This window comes from Lemur catta, chromosome 9, assembly GCF_020740605.2.
Source record: "Lemur catta isolate mLemCat1 chromosome 9, mLemCat1.pri, whole genome shotgun sequence".
In the NCBI taxonomy this organism is placed as follows: Eukaryota; Metazoa; Chordata; class Mammalia; order Primates; family Lemuridae; genus Lemur; species Lemur catta.
Window position 1 is genome coordinate 21,753,197 of NC_059136.1, and position 15,587 is coordinate 21,768,783.

The 15,587-nt window shown below is 38.5% G+C and overlaps 1 protein-coding gene across 1 annotated transcript in view; it reads left to right on the forward strand.

Annotated features, from left to right (window-relative positions):
- Positions 1-8,552, forward strand: part of GABRG3 (gamma-aminobutyric acid type A receptor subunit gamma3) — a 436,430-nt gene extending 427,878 nt beyond the window's left edge. Inside the window, exons 8-10 of the mRNA XM_045560469.1 lie at positions 2,979-3,175; positions 3,479-3,538; positions 7,915-8,552. Coding sequence (XP_045416425.1) covers positions 2,979-3,175; positions 3,479-3,538; positions 7,915-8,196 — 539 coding nt within the window. The 3' untranslated portion in view covers positions 8,197-8,552. The remainder of the gene's footprint in view (positions 1-2,978; positions 3,176-3,478; positions 3,539-7,914) is intronic.
- Positions 8,553-15,587: the final 7,035 nt, after the last annotated feature.

Sequence of the window (15,587 nt, forward strand, 5' to 3'; positions counted from 1 at the left end):
GATTTATACCCCAGAGAGTGGAGAAACATCATTAACACTAAGATGTTTAACTAAGACACCAGAAAGTCTGTGCCTAGAAATGAAGGAGTAGATCTCCTTTCATAAAGCTTAAACTAAGCAATGAAAAAAGATCAAGGACAACCACCAATAAATTAACTGTCTGTAATAAGAAAGAATTTGACAGGCTTTAAAAAAAAACAAAAAACATAGCCCAGACTCCTTACGATGTATGACTCACAATGTAGAGTGTACAATAATATTAGACATCCTAAGAAGCAAAAGAATCTGACCTATGATCAAGAAAAAAAAAAGACTTAATAGACAAAGACAACTCTAATGTTGAATCAGTAGACATGGGTTTTTAAAAACAGCTATTATAATAACGCCCAAGGACTTAAAGGAAAATATGATCTTAATGAGTGACTACATGGGTTATCATACCAGGAAAGTATATAAAAAAGAAATTCTAGAATGAAATATATAACGTCTCAATTGAAAAATTTATTAAATGTATATAAGATTAAAGATAGCAGAAGAAAAAGGTTATGTAAAAGGGAAGACCACCAAATAAAATTTATCTAATCTGAAAAACACAGGAATAAAAAGGTTAAAAGAATGAACAAAGCCTCAGTGTTCTGTGGTATAATATGAATACACATAACATAACAGCAACTGAGTTTCCAGAATAACAAGAAAAAAAGAATGAGGCAAAAAATTTTTGAAGAAATGTGGTTAAGAAATTCCGAAGTTTGGTGAAAAACACCAGCCTACAAATTGAAACAGCTTAGTGAGATAGAAGCAGGAGAAATACAAAGAAAACCACCATAGTCCAAATCTTGAAAACTGAAAATAAAATTTTTGAAAGCAGCTAAATTTAAAATGTCCTATTATATGTGGAAGAGCAAAAATATAACTAATGGTTCATCCTTCATGAGCAATAATGGAGGACAGAAGATAATTAATTGCCCTCTTTAAAGTACTGAAATTAAACAGAGAACCTAGCCAGTTGATATTCTATATCCAGAGAAAATATACTTCAAAAATCTTGTTGGAATGAAGACATTTGTAGATAAACAAAAGCTGTGACAGTTGTCACAGAAAATCTAAAACCACAATAAAAATACAAAAGCAAGATAATTAGGCTAATGAAAAAATAGAAAATTGGACTTATAAGAAGGAATGAAAAAGACCAGAAATGGTAAATATGTGATAAATATTAAAAACTACCTTTCTATTTTTATCCCCTTGATTAAAGTCAAAATGATATCATAAGATGGGGTTTCCAAAATAAAATGTAGGCCATAAATAGCAAGGAGGATAGGAAATATATGAAAATATATTCATAAAAGTGTTACAAAAATGAGTGAAGTGGTACAAAAATAATTCTAAGTAGACTGTGATATGTTAAGAATTCTTATTGTAATTTGTTGAAAAATTATGAAAACATAATTAAAAGCATATCTAAGAATTCAATGTAGGAATTAAATGTAATACAAAAATCCAATTACTTAATCAAAGAAAAAGAATGAAAAAAGAAATAAATGATTGAACAACCAAACAAAAAAGAAGGAAAAGAAGAAAAGAAAAATTGGAACATATAGAAAAATAGCAAGATGGCTTACTACTAAAAATTATATTACATGGGGATGGACTACCATATAATCTAATTAAAATGTAGATATTGTCAGAATGATTAAAAAGTTAAGATCTAACTATACATTGACCAAAAAGCACAAAAGGACATAGGCAGTTTGAAAGAAAATGGATAGAAAAACATCTACCATATGAACAGCAAAGAAGCTGGCGTACTGTGTTAAATGAGACAAAGTAAAATTAAGAAAAGGACTATTAGAGATAAATAAAAACATGTAATAATGATAAATGGATCAATTCAACAGAGTGAGAAAACATTCATAAATGTGTTCATGCCTAGTATCAGAACTTCGTATTAAAAGAAGCAAAAACTGAGAATAAAAAGATAAATTTAAAAATCTACAAGCAGAGTTGGAGATTTAAATATACTTCTATCAGCAGTATGCATAAACAGGCACACTTGTTTACTTATTTAGGTGATTAAACAAGTCAACAAAGAATCAGTAAAAGAATGGAGGATCCAAACAATACTATCAATGTCTTTGAGGTATTTGACATGATAGAACTCTGAACCTAATACTTGCATCATGCAAATGAACTTTAATTTCCACCTCCCATTATACACGAAAATTAATTTGAAATGGACTATAACTTAAATGGTAAAGCTAAAAATGCAAAATTTCTAGAAAAATAAAACTTAGAAATCTAATATTAGATTAAATAAAGATTTCTCAGACCAGAAGCAAAAAGCACAAATGAATCATAGATGAGGAAAACTAAAGCATTTCTGAAATAAAAACACACTTGAATAAATATTTCATGTTAATGGATAATATGCAACATCATGAAGATTTGTCGGTTATATACAATAAATATATCTTTTCCAATGTATAGCTGCTTTTTCTTTTTCTTTTTTATGCATTTGGTGTGCAGAAATTTTAATTTTATTTATTAATCCTTGTATTAATGTTTTGTGTTCTAAATATATTGTAAGTATGGCTACTTTAAGTAAGTTTGTAAGTAAGTAAGTATGGCTAGTTTACAAATTAGGACAAGTAAGAATAAAGAGGGGTTATCTGGGCAGAAAAGAAGTGTGAGACGTGGAGTAGCAGGTGATACACAGGACTACAATACATTGAAAGGTGTCCACTTGATTCAGGCATTTTAAGGTTATTGTGAAGACTATGATAAGAAATGTCATTGAAAGCTTGCTTACAAAATTGTATAGATAGGAAAGGTCAAAGTAAGATTACGTGGATTATGCGACGTCAAGAAGGATTCCCTAAAAGAAGAGCCATGTTGGAGTGGGGGGACATGGGTGATCCTGTCATTGTTCATGTTCCCTGTGGCATCCGTTTACAACTCGATGACTGTCCCCCGTGCAGGCATCACCACGGTGCTGACCATGACCACCCTAAGCACCATTGCCAGGACGTCCCTGCCGCGAGTGTCCTATGTGACCGCCATGGACCTCTTTGTGACCGTGTGTTTCCTCTTTGTCTTCGCGGCTCTGATGGAGTATGCCACCCTCAACTACTACTCAAGCTGCCGAAAACCAGCCGCCTCGAAGAAGACAACATCCGTGAGTTGCAGTGGCAAAGATTTTCCGGGAGGTAATGGGGAGATGGTTTGAGATAAATGTGTGCTTAAATACATGTATTCCTAAGAATCTTACAGAACATGATATAAGTACCTAATTCAACAAGACTCTAAGGAGCCAGACAGGGATTCTGAAGATGTGAATGTGACCCTCTAGCATCCTCCAGTGTTACGCACCAGTGACATGGGTGGTTTAACCATACTGTAATGATTGCTCTCAACTAGGGAGCTCTGGGATGCAAATGTTCATGGCAGTTTTCTAACGATTTTTCTTCTTTCCTTGTAGTTATTACCTCCAGACTCCTCCAGATGGATCCATGAGCGGATAAGCCTGCAAGGCCCCTCCGTATGTATAGCATCACAGGCGCCAGTATTCTGAGAACTTGTACTAAACTAGGATTGCATTTGAAAGCTCTGTGTCTGCTTATGCATGCATGTATTCAAGACCAATGAGTGATGCGTGCACTCCCTCCAAAAATGTGCTTACTGCTACTTAAAGACAATCCATCTTTGAAAATTTGGAAACTAGAGCCCAAAATTAATCATAATTCTTCTGCATGGGAAATAGTGTGTGGCATACATAGTTTTGAGTTTTTTTCTAGGCATTCAAATAATATATATTCATGCATTTAGAAAAACTGAATTATGATCTATATATCTATGTGTCTTGTACAAATATGTACAAAAGGGCTGTATTTGTAACTCAAAAATATGTACTTCAGTTTCCGTGCCACAAATATTATTTCCTAGGATCATTTTAATGATTGTACTGCAGGCTTCTGATTGATGCACAGGCAATCTTGGTTGGACACTGGGTTTATCCACACTTTTTAGCATGTACTCACATTCTTATCACTGCCATTTTGTATACACCTGTGATTATTTACTTGCTTATAAATTCCTAGAAGCAGAATGGCTGGCCAATGGCTGGCTGTGTTTGATAAATGGCATTCGACCAACTCCATCAGCAGTACCGGACACCCTCTCCCAGAACTCTCCCTACACTGTTTGATAGCCACACCTCTGCAAACTTTTCTCATTGGCATTTCTTTGATTATTGATAAAGTTTCATATTTTCACTTGTTTACTTTTGATTTGCATTTCTACTTTCGTGAATCGCTTTAGAATGTCTTTTAACTTTTATTAGTACTTTAAAGTAGATATCTGCCAGTTATGGATATATGTTATATATTATATATAGTATTTTATAGAATATATAATTTAGATAATCGCTTACAGAATATATTATAGATACTCAGTCATTCACCATGTAGTTTTTATTCCAGCTTTCATTGGCAACATTGTCATTGTCCTTTCTTGTACCTTTTTCTGCATGTATTATTTTAAGTTTCATGGTGTCAGATCTGTCAGTCTTTTCTTTTGTGGTCTCTGCTTCTTGTGTCCTGCTTCAGAAGGTCCCTTCCACCCTCAGAATGTCCTGACTGCACTCACTTTCTTTTGAGCACTTTGCTTGACAACATGTTCTCAACACTTTCATGTATCAACTCACTTTTATGCATACAACAACCCATTCTACAGATGAGGAAACTCAAGTATGGAGAAACTAAGCCTTGTAGATATTGACCAATGACTGACAATTTAAAAAGAAACTTGTTGCATTTAGTTATTATGCATCTGAATATTTAGTGTATAGTTTGAGGTAAGAATCTAGCTTTATTGAAAAATCGAGAAATGTATGTTTAAATCGCTGATGTGATCTACCACTTTTATCACGTAACAACTTATTTATATATAATTGTGACTTTTATTCCTTTATACATATCAATTCATTAATTACAACCAGGGACCACAGGGGGGTTTCTGTCAATCAGTACCTTACATTCAGTGCATTCTCAGCCCATGTTCATATGGAGACCCCGTAGTGATCTGTACCTCCGCAAGAGTGGATCACAGCAGTTCTCACAGAAGGCTGGGGGGACAAGCCACTTTCACAGCTGTGGGAAGCCACAGTGAACATACAGATTTTGCCAGCAAATGCTCTAAATAGCATCAGACTGAAACAGAGGGGAAGGGGGCACATTACCACACACAGCCAGAGGGCTGGTAGTTGATGGGAAGAAATATTGACACATTTGGTTTAGAAATGATACTGCCAAAAAAGGAGAAAAAAAATCCTTTAACACATGGAAAAAAGAAATTTCCACAAACCAGGAAAAAAAGTTTTTAAAAAGAAAAGGAGGGAAAGTTTAATGACCTTGAAGAAAGTACAAAGAAAATTAGCTCACAGACAGAGAAGGTGCCAGGCCAAGTGAGATGACACAATTAGAGAGATCTTCAGCAGGAGTTATACTATAGCCAAAGAAAAAGGAAGTTTTTCAGCTGTCAGATGAGAACTGTCAACATTACAATCTTTCACTCTATTGTGAAAGATCACAGCCTCATGCTAGTTAAGGAGCCACTGTTACCAACAAGAGAAAGCAGAAATGAGTATCCTCCAAGCAGCGAAGGACACAAACGATCACACATGTGGATTGAGGCAAATTGTGCTAACTTCTCTCTGCCTCAGTTTCCTGTCCTGTCAAATGCAAGGCTGATAAACTGTGCACGCACCCAGGAAGTCCAGTGCTCCAGGGAGGCCCTGGGGTTGCCTCAGACACACAGGCAAAGGAGGAGTGAGTCTGGGACCCAAGTTGGCCAAAGGTGACTTTGGGGAATTAATTAACATCTCTATCTTGGGCATAGTTTGAAATTTTCATGACAAATGAGAGGAGTGCATGGAAAGAAGTACTTAAGCAATACAAAGTGCAGCTATTCAAGGCTCTTAACATCCTAAGTTTCGTTTCAATCTTATAAAATGGAATTTGTTTCACTTCACAACAATAAGCTATAAAGACATAAATAGAACTCTCTTAAATACTGTATTGAGTCTCCAGGTGTTTCAGTGATAGTGGGTCTTTAGTCCTCTAAATGAAGAAATGGAGGTTTATCTTGCCCCAGAAACTCTGCTGCTTCTTTGCCTTTGGCCTCCCAAAGTCACCCTTTAGATCTCTGGTTAGCTGTCCCCACCCCTGCACAGCCTTGTGCTGCCCAGTCTGAGTCATCACCTTCCTATGGGGTTGCCCTGCCTTGTGATGGCTGGGTTTCTCCTCTGTGTCTCCTGTCACCCCCAGTTGCCCCACAGAGCAAGAGACTACACAGGTACACAGGTCAAAGAAACAAGTGGATGAGTATCTGGCTGAACACTGTCACAGCACACACGTAGGAACACCTTTCATGCAACTGTTATTTCATAAAGGCAGAATTTTCCAACTGGAGCTTGTCAAAAAGAGGCAGATTCCTCAAATGCAGAGGCAGGATCTGCCGTGTTTCGTGAGCAAACCCCGTGGTGATATTTACACCCACTCAGGGTTAAGAACATTAACCTAGAGAAGACGCCTCCACATTAGAGCCATAGGGACAGCAGGGCTTCCATTTCTGCCCATGCACCGGAATTGTGGGGGAGGGTGGACAGCTGCACGGTGAGGTCCCGCCGCCACCAGTACCGGAGGTGGGTGGCCACAGTGTGAGCGGTAAGCAATGCTCCGTGAGCACATCCTGCTGTAGGTCTGTCCTCACTCACAGATGCTTCCCATTTACAAGGACACACCAGAAGCCTACAAGTAATGACTCTGCGAGCCCCATACTCCCACCTCCTCTCCACACGACTGTGAACATATCCAATCAAACTGAGATCCAGAAGGGGTGCCGTGTCTCCTTATAATAGTATTTTTTGGTAAAAACATAAGAGGTTCTCATGATGCTTTCTAATGAATTCTGAATGGCCTCTTTCCCAGCACTGTGCAGAGGAGCCAGACAGCTGGCCGGCTAACAAATGGGCTTCTATCTCCATTTCTCCCATGACATCACACTCCACGGTTCCCACTGCCATGCCTGTCTCAGTTCAGCCAGCACAGACAAAACTAAAGCAGACAGGCAAATATGCTCTTTACTTCTCTTCCATTATTCAGTCAAATTTAGAACCGTATCCTCCTAACAGAATTCGCTGTAGCACACAGCTCATAGCTATTTGGAAGAGCTTAGCAACTATCTGAAGAACTGACAAGTCTATTTGCAGCCACTTCTCAAGGTTAGGAATGAGTCCTCTCATTTATGAGTGAATAGCAAGTCATCTCTCTCCTTTATCTGCCCCACTTTGACTTTTCCACGTCAAGAGGAGAGTGAGGAAGTAGAAAAGAAGTATTCCAACTGCACACATTTTTCATTATCCTCCTTGACATGACAAGCCCTGTCCAGCTGCCTCACACTGAAAGCCCACTTGTTACCTGAATTAACACGGCGCAAGGAGATTCATCATTCCTGTGCACCATACCTTTTACTGTTTACTAGTTAGAAAAAAAATACCATACTTATCTCTCCACACTTCAATATATGTACTGTTTACTGTTTAAGGTATAAATATAAGTACATATTGCTACAAATCAACAGAAAAGTAGGCAGAACGGGAATGGCTAATACGCGTTTGAAAATATGCTCAACCTCCCTCACCAATAATCTGGAAAACACAAGTTTTGGACCCACGATGCAGTCTTCCTTGCATTAGAATTGCAAAGGTTGGAAAGACAGTCTCCAGTGCTGGGGAAGCGTGGGGCATGGGCGTGCCCATCTGTCCCCCTTTATCTGGGAGACACCTACTGCTTGACACACCTCAGGCTGTGTCATGGCATTTCATGATGGCTGTTGTGTCGTTCTTGTCGCCTGCAGAACTATTCTCTCCTGGATATGAGGCCACCACCACCTGCGATGATCACCTTAAACAATTCTGTGTACTGGCAGGAATTTGAAGACACCTGCGTCTATGAGTGTCTGGATGGCAAAGACTGTCAGAGCTTCTTCTGCTGCTATGAAGAATGTAAATCAGGATCTTGGAGAAAAGGGCGTATTCACATAGACATCTTGGAGCTGGACTCGTACTCCCGGGTCTTTTTCCCTACGTCGTTCCTGCTCTTTAACCTGGTCTATTGGGTCGGATACCTGTATCTCTGAGTGCTGCTCCTAGTGTCACAGGAAGGGCATTTGGTTCACACTCTTGACCTTCCGTCACCCCAGTCCAGTAGTGACCCATCGGGAGTAGCAAGGAAGGACACTGCTCAGTTTATCTTAAGTTATAAATTACATTGCAGCCACACAGGAAGTATCTGGAAATATTTTCTATTATGTATTTCATACACACACACACACACACATACACACACACATCAATTGAGTTCTAAAGTGAAATTCTTGCTAATCCCTTACTGAATCTGTAGTTTGCTGATGTTTATGAATGACTTTTGGGTATTGGAAATAGCTGCTGATTATCCTTGCAAAGAAATCTGTAAAACATGCAAGCCAATAGCTGAGATGCTCTCTCGGGCCCCCGCCCCTTACATATCTTCCCCTCCCAGCCCTCGGCACAGGGCCCACGAGTCCTGCATCACCCCAGCCCAGGCCACACCTGCTGGCCTCCACCCCTGCCCACTGGGCACTCGGTGTGAACTGCAGTGAGTTTCCACCCCAGTTTCTTCTCTTCGTGGCCTCTTTTGCCCCAGTGCCACCATTGTTAGGCAGGACGCCTTCACCTAACAACCTCACCCCAGGCCTGGGAGTGCACATGCTTTGGCCACAAGTTTCCATTTGAGGATAAATATGATTTTCAAAATGCTCGTGTTGCTGAGGTCAAAGATGTTGATTATCTCTGAACATTAGAAGGTCATTACTTTATTCCAAACTACCGACAGTCAACAGTATTTGAACATTGGGTTCTTGGACTAGTTCAACGTGAGTTCAACAACATTTCACCTTAAGAGCTATGTTTTACTAGACCAAGGCTCAACCCAAGTACGTGTCTAGGTTATGTTATTTTGGGTTCAGTAATTGTCTTCATCTTGCAAAGAAAGGTATATAGCACACACAAGCCTTTGTCTTGGAAACATATTCCAGAGTGTGAAAGAAATGTAGATAAAATTTTAAAAACTCCTTAGTGAATATTAATTTTCAACTCAAACCAACTTTAGATGCAAAAAAAATGGGTGATGGCTTTCATCAATTATATATTTTGATGAACAAGAATTATTTTATACTTTGAAATACAATACATAGCAAGATCCCAAAGAAAAAAAATCCCCCTAAATCAATACTCTTTTGATATTTTTATAACACGAAACCAATTTGTTTCTTGATATTAGTTATTTGTTAGGACTGGATGCTAGTACGTACTTCATGACTCTTTTGAAGCTTCTCATCATCAATAGGGGGAGAAAAGTCCTACCAGTTAGTTAATAATGCTTGGGCATTATTAAAATTTTGGTACCAGAATCCCTGTGCTTCTCATCCTTCTCACACAGAAAACTGAATTAATTTTATTGGAAACCATAATTTTTAAAATTATCTACTGTACATACTAGTATTACTCAGAAAAAAGTAAATTATTATGGAGAGAAAGTATAAAAAAGTACTGATTTCCCACAATCTACTAGCTGGATACCAGACACAGAAAGGGATGAGAGTGGAAGGAGCCAAATACATTGAAATTTATGATACGTCTCTTTATTAACATTGTTGCATATCAAGTGAATGCAAAGATATAGATATATAATCACCCAATTTTCAAGGACTGAGTCTATATATTGTGAGACAGTTTGGTTTGATAGTTGCTACATAAACCACAAGCCAATTGACTTCGATCTAGCAAATTCAATTTAAAAAATAATGTTTGTGGAGGAATGGGTTGAAAAGAATGGTTTAAATGAAATTTCTCCTCTATTGGAGAATGTCACATACTAGGATCCCAGTTCTCTCTCTTGTATAAACAACCCTTCCCACCCTTGGCAGAGGTGCTTTGGAAGGACCCTGACCCAGGGAATCCCAGATCCCACCACAGCACTGAGGACAGACAGCAGGTGGCCCAAGGGCTGTCTTCTCCAAACACAACTTCCAACTTTATGAATTCATAGTTTCTACCAATACAAACTTTCAACCTGCTACATTTTAGAAAAAGTTCTGGAAAGAACTGAATTTTCTGGTAAAATTCTTCTTGGGAGGAAAATAACAACCTAAAAGAACTTTTATAACATAGATTTGGTCCAGTTTTACCTTAAAGACAATTTTACTGATGCCTCTTGTTTCGAAACCACTCAATATTTGGATATTGTTAGCAACTCTCATGAAATTGTACATGAAGCATCTATTTAATATACACCAATAACCCCAGTTTTCTGAATCCAGCCATTCTCTTCTCCCAAGCTCAGCAGTCCTGATCAAAACACAGTAGTTCATCATTTCCTTTTCATCTCAGGAGAATCTAATAGATGTTCACTAATAGAGCATAATATAGATTCCTGCATATATAGCAACCTACCCATTACAGGGTCTGAATAAAAAGAACTAAAGCATCCCCTAAGAGCACGCCAATGCCTCTTTCTCTGCAGGCTTACATAATTCAAATTTTCCATCTCAATCACAACTCCTGAGAGGCACCTTTTCAGCCCACGGTACAAGAGAGACATGTGCACCTCACTGAGCTGCAGAGCTCAGGAGTTTTAAAGCATGTATGTGTTTACTTTTTAGAGGAAGGAAGAGAAGCGGCCTGGGGAGAGAGTAAGGAAAATCCACCCCTCTTTAATTGAATGACTCTCCTTTGCTGGCATGCTTGATTAGGAAGGATACGTGTGGGCACGTGGGTGGGTGCAAGACTGTTCCGCACAGCTAAGCCTGGCTTGCTTTGCGTGGAGGATTGGGAAATATTTTTGGTGCGGGCTGTCTGAGTGATCTGCATTCCAAAGGTGCTACTGTGTCCCTCACCTTCAGAAATACTCTAAATCAAGGAGATGACAGCTCTGTATTTTGACAAGGGTTCCAAATTTCTGACCACTGTGGATCATACTGAAACTGTGACTGTCTCTCTTTTAAGCTGCATCCTGGGTGAGGGGGAAAGATAAGAAATGGTGTTTTACATTAATGGAATTAGAGCAAAATGCCTCCTCAGAGCCTGGCAAGTTTCAGCTTCTGCCAAGTCCCAACACCACCTACCAGAACAGAGACTCCTCCGACACTGAACAGAGAAGGACAATGTTAATATAATTTACTCTGGACCCAGCCCACACTGCCCCCACTTTACCCAAAATATGCCTTAAAATGAAACAAAAAGCTCAAATAATACACATCTTATAAGATTTTCCATTTCCTGCAGTCAGCTCTATTGCATGCCAAGTTTTATCTTTTATGAATAGATGGAAATAGGATTTCATTTCTCTTAAATGCCAAACGTCTTAATTTTACATCAAATCAGTTAAATTCAAAGTTTTTGCATATTCTTCAACTAAGGAAATGCTTGTCCTCAAGAGCAAGACATTTTCACACTCCATAAGGGAAAGTCGGGCCAGTCCAAAAGTCAGCGACAACAGGCCTAGTGTTGGAGGATCCCAGTGTCCACATGAAGCCCTCACACCAAATCGCCCTCCCTGGCGATGGCCGCTGCAGTGAAGGCAAGCTTGCAGGCATGTTGTTTCGCTGCTCTGCAAAATACTAGGCTCTGGAAGCAATGGGGGAGGGGCCAGTAACCCCATTTTTCACTGCCCAGTGCTGGCCACAGCTAGGAAGCAGGGGGCCACTCTTTTAATCTAAAGGGCTAGAACACAAAGCAAACAAAACCTCTTCTTCAATGATCATTTTTTTATCTCAGCTGCCAAACTGGAAATTTTCTGTGATTTCCTCTGAGACTTGAAGAATCATAACCAGTCTCCAGCCATTATACTTTGTATCAGTTCAATGCCCTCAAGGCACAAAGCATTTTGAAGTCATCCGTGATTTTGCAACTGTTTCTGAGTGCTTTTTCTGAGAGTTTTTAAACTGTACACCTATGAAATTTCACATCCCATTTCTGAAAAAAAAAGTAGTGAATGACTTGGGATAAACATAATCCAGCGTGAATATGCATTGAAATGTGTCCTCCATTTGTACTGAAATATTGTCCATCTTGGGCTTCAGAGCACTATCATTTAAAAATACTCAGAAAGGTGTCTGGAAATAAGGCGGAAAGAACCAGATTGTGAGTACATCCTAAATGTTAAATTTACAATTTTCTGCTGAGCCCTCTTCAAATTGTCCAAAATTGAGGAAGTGTGTAATCAGTGCATATTTTTTTTTCTCAAATTGGCCTGTAGGGAACATTCAAGTTCAAACAGTTTAACAGTACCTCTACATTTGTGTTCACCATATAATCACATTCAAAGGACCAAAAAATAACAGTTCAGGATAAATGAGAAGCCCCATCTCCAATCCATATCGACTTATCTTTTATTATAAAAAAATAGATCTCTACCATTATAGGGAGAAAACATGTATGTCTGGAGATGACAGGATAACAACTCAACCATTCATTATTTCTAGAAGAATAAAAACTTGGCTTTCTTTTTTCTTAACATCTGATAGTTTTAAAGACTAGTGATTGGGGCATTTCCACTCCTTTTAAAATTTCTTCTGATTACAGGCTAGCAATCCCAGGATACAAGCCTGGTCTAGTTCTACTAAGTCAAAAGGGAGGCAATTTCCTTTTATTTGTTTATTTTCCAAATGTCCTATAGTTGAATGATGCTTTGGTTTTTAACATTGTCAATAAAACCCCCTAAACCTCTTATTACTCTGGTTACATAAAAGCCAAATTCTAGACCAATTTAAATAAGTCAGTGCTAAAAAATTAGTTGAATGATCAGTCACTAACGAGTTTTCCATGTTTTGAGTTAATCAAGTGGTTTCTCAGATTATGTTATACAGGAACATGAGCTAGAAAATAATTAGGCAGACAAAACACATGGTCAAACACACACACAGCACACCCAAAACAAACACTTTGAATGTAGCAGTCAGGTCATTGAGGCAAATGTAAATTGCTTTGCTTGGACTATTCAGATAATCACCTACTTTCACCACTTCACTTTTCACATTCGTAAACACACACTGGGTTTTTCCAGCCCAGTGAGCAGGCTATACAATGTGAGGGCGGTAATGGTTCCTTCCGGGAAGGAAGATCCTCTAGATCAGCTAAACAGTTTAAATTGAACTGGTTGGAAAGAACATTGATTGCCAATAATGAAATTCCCCAGACTGAACAGATAAAAGCTATATTTTTCTCTTTTCTTGTCTAGTTATTCAAGGTTCCTTCTTTGTTTTTCCCAACAAAGTGATATTTACATTTCCTATGAAAGCCTTAGACCCAGATTTCTCCTGGTGGCCTCACACATTGATGTCCCATCCTAGTGAATGACATGTATGTACATAACACATCCAATATGTATTTTTCTTAAATATGCATTTCTTATGTATCTAAGAATATATAACCAAGCCTGCAGCATGGGTATTGCGGTCCCCAAGAGACCAGTCTTCTCAAAATGACAGCATTGCCACTAACCACTTTTTCACAAAAGGATTACAGTACTCATTTGCCATCAAACATTTCTCTAATACACAGAAATGTGTAAAGTGGACTCCCAAATCACCTGTGAGAAAGTAATCTGTGGATCCTGGGGCTAAGCTGTCACTTCATGGACATTTCAATAATCAAACTGAGTTTTCAACTGGGAAACCTGATGCCTGTGGCAGGGCAGGTACAGCTGTTCCTGGCAAGGGTGTGCCTGCCCAGGCGGTGGAGTTGTCTCTCCTTGACGAATTAGCTCATGTGCCTGGGAAGAGGAGCCCGTGCCAGCCCACAGCGCTTTCTGGGAAATAAAAGCTCATTCCCTAATCTAAGGAGATCTATTTGAGAAAACAGTATTTGACTTTGGATTTATAAAAGATTTATTGGAAATGTCTTAAATAAGTCCTAATCCACTGTCAGATTCTGATTTTCAGGAACAAATGATGAGTGCATTGATTTGGTTCATATTTATTACAATGGGTTTTTATCAAGTATTGTTCATGTTTACAACAGGAATTATTTTTTGGTCTATTTGGCCAATAAGTGAAAACCCCCCAATACCCAGAACAGTGCTTCAGTCTCTTGGACAGGAGACCTGAGCTCCCAATCCTCTAACTAGCCCTGACGGTCCCAGGAAGCCCTCGGTTAACCTGCCACATCCCCTTGTTCCATGCACTTCCAGAGTGGCCCTGGAAGCTACAGAGAAGGAAAATAGTAAAAAAAAATGCACTCTTAAATGACTTTTAGTATAATTTGAAAATAAATAATGTGGTAGAAAATGCACATAACTTGCTGACTACAATTTCAAATTGTCAGTCAGATATGACCAAAGGTTTTTAGATAAAATAAACCATGCTACATCACAATCCATCATCATCATCACTGCCATCCTCCTCCGTGTTCCACAATAGCCCTTAGCAATTGATTCAACACGAAGGTTTAATGTCTTTTCCAAACTATAACAAAATTAGAACTTATATTGAGGAAAAAAGGAAAACATTTTATTTGAGTTTAGATATTAAATATACAGATTACAATCCAAAATTTTACCTAAAACATTTCCAAAACTGCTCTTTGCCCCAAGCAGCCCTGTCTACCCTGCCTCAATCAGAATTTGAAATTACTCTTTAGGAGAACATTCCACCCAATTTTTGTTTGTTGGTTGCTTTCTTTTTTTCCTTTTTCCACTTTTACCTTAGTCAGCTATTTTATTCCTTTTCTTAAAGATAACATTTGAATTGTCGAAGAGCTATCTCTTTTCCCTCGAATGGACGCATCTTTGGAAACTGCAAATTTTGTGAGCCCCAAAGGACAAATGCTGCTTATCATATAATCTGGGTCTAGGCTTTGGTTCCCCCCAATTTATCTTGGCATTTTTACTTTGAATAGAAATAGACACAGACATAATGTGTTAGTGAAATTTATAGTGTTTACTATTATCTCTGTTTAGAATAGCTACCTTATTAAAACATTCTAAAAGACACTCTCAATCATTCCTGACATTTGAAGTGGCTAATTTTGTGGTAGTGAACAATGTTTACATGCTAATATGTTTGTACAACTACATGATGTGTTTTGCTTCATGAGCAGCTCCTGGACTGAGCAAAAGGTTCACTTTTTCAGGAGTGCTCTTTCCATGAAAGACTGTAGGTGAGTAGCGGTCTTCAGGGATGGGACCTGTATCTTGTTAGGAGCAAGGGGCCATCTTGTGTTTACATGCAGTGACGTGTGTATTTGTGTCTGTATGTACAGTGGTAAAACTGGAACTTATTCATGTGTGTATTACTCTACCCATCACCCCAAATTTAGCTGAAACAAGTAGAAGGAGCACAGTTTTCTAGTGATAGCATATTAGCTTACTAAGCCTCTGGTTAAGGTAAAAAGGAGCGAGGGAGGGGGAAAGAGGTAGAGGGAGAAAAGGGGAGAGAGAAAGAAAAATTGACAATCTTTGTATTTCCTAAAAACGTGGGATCTCGTTCTTTCT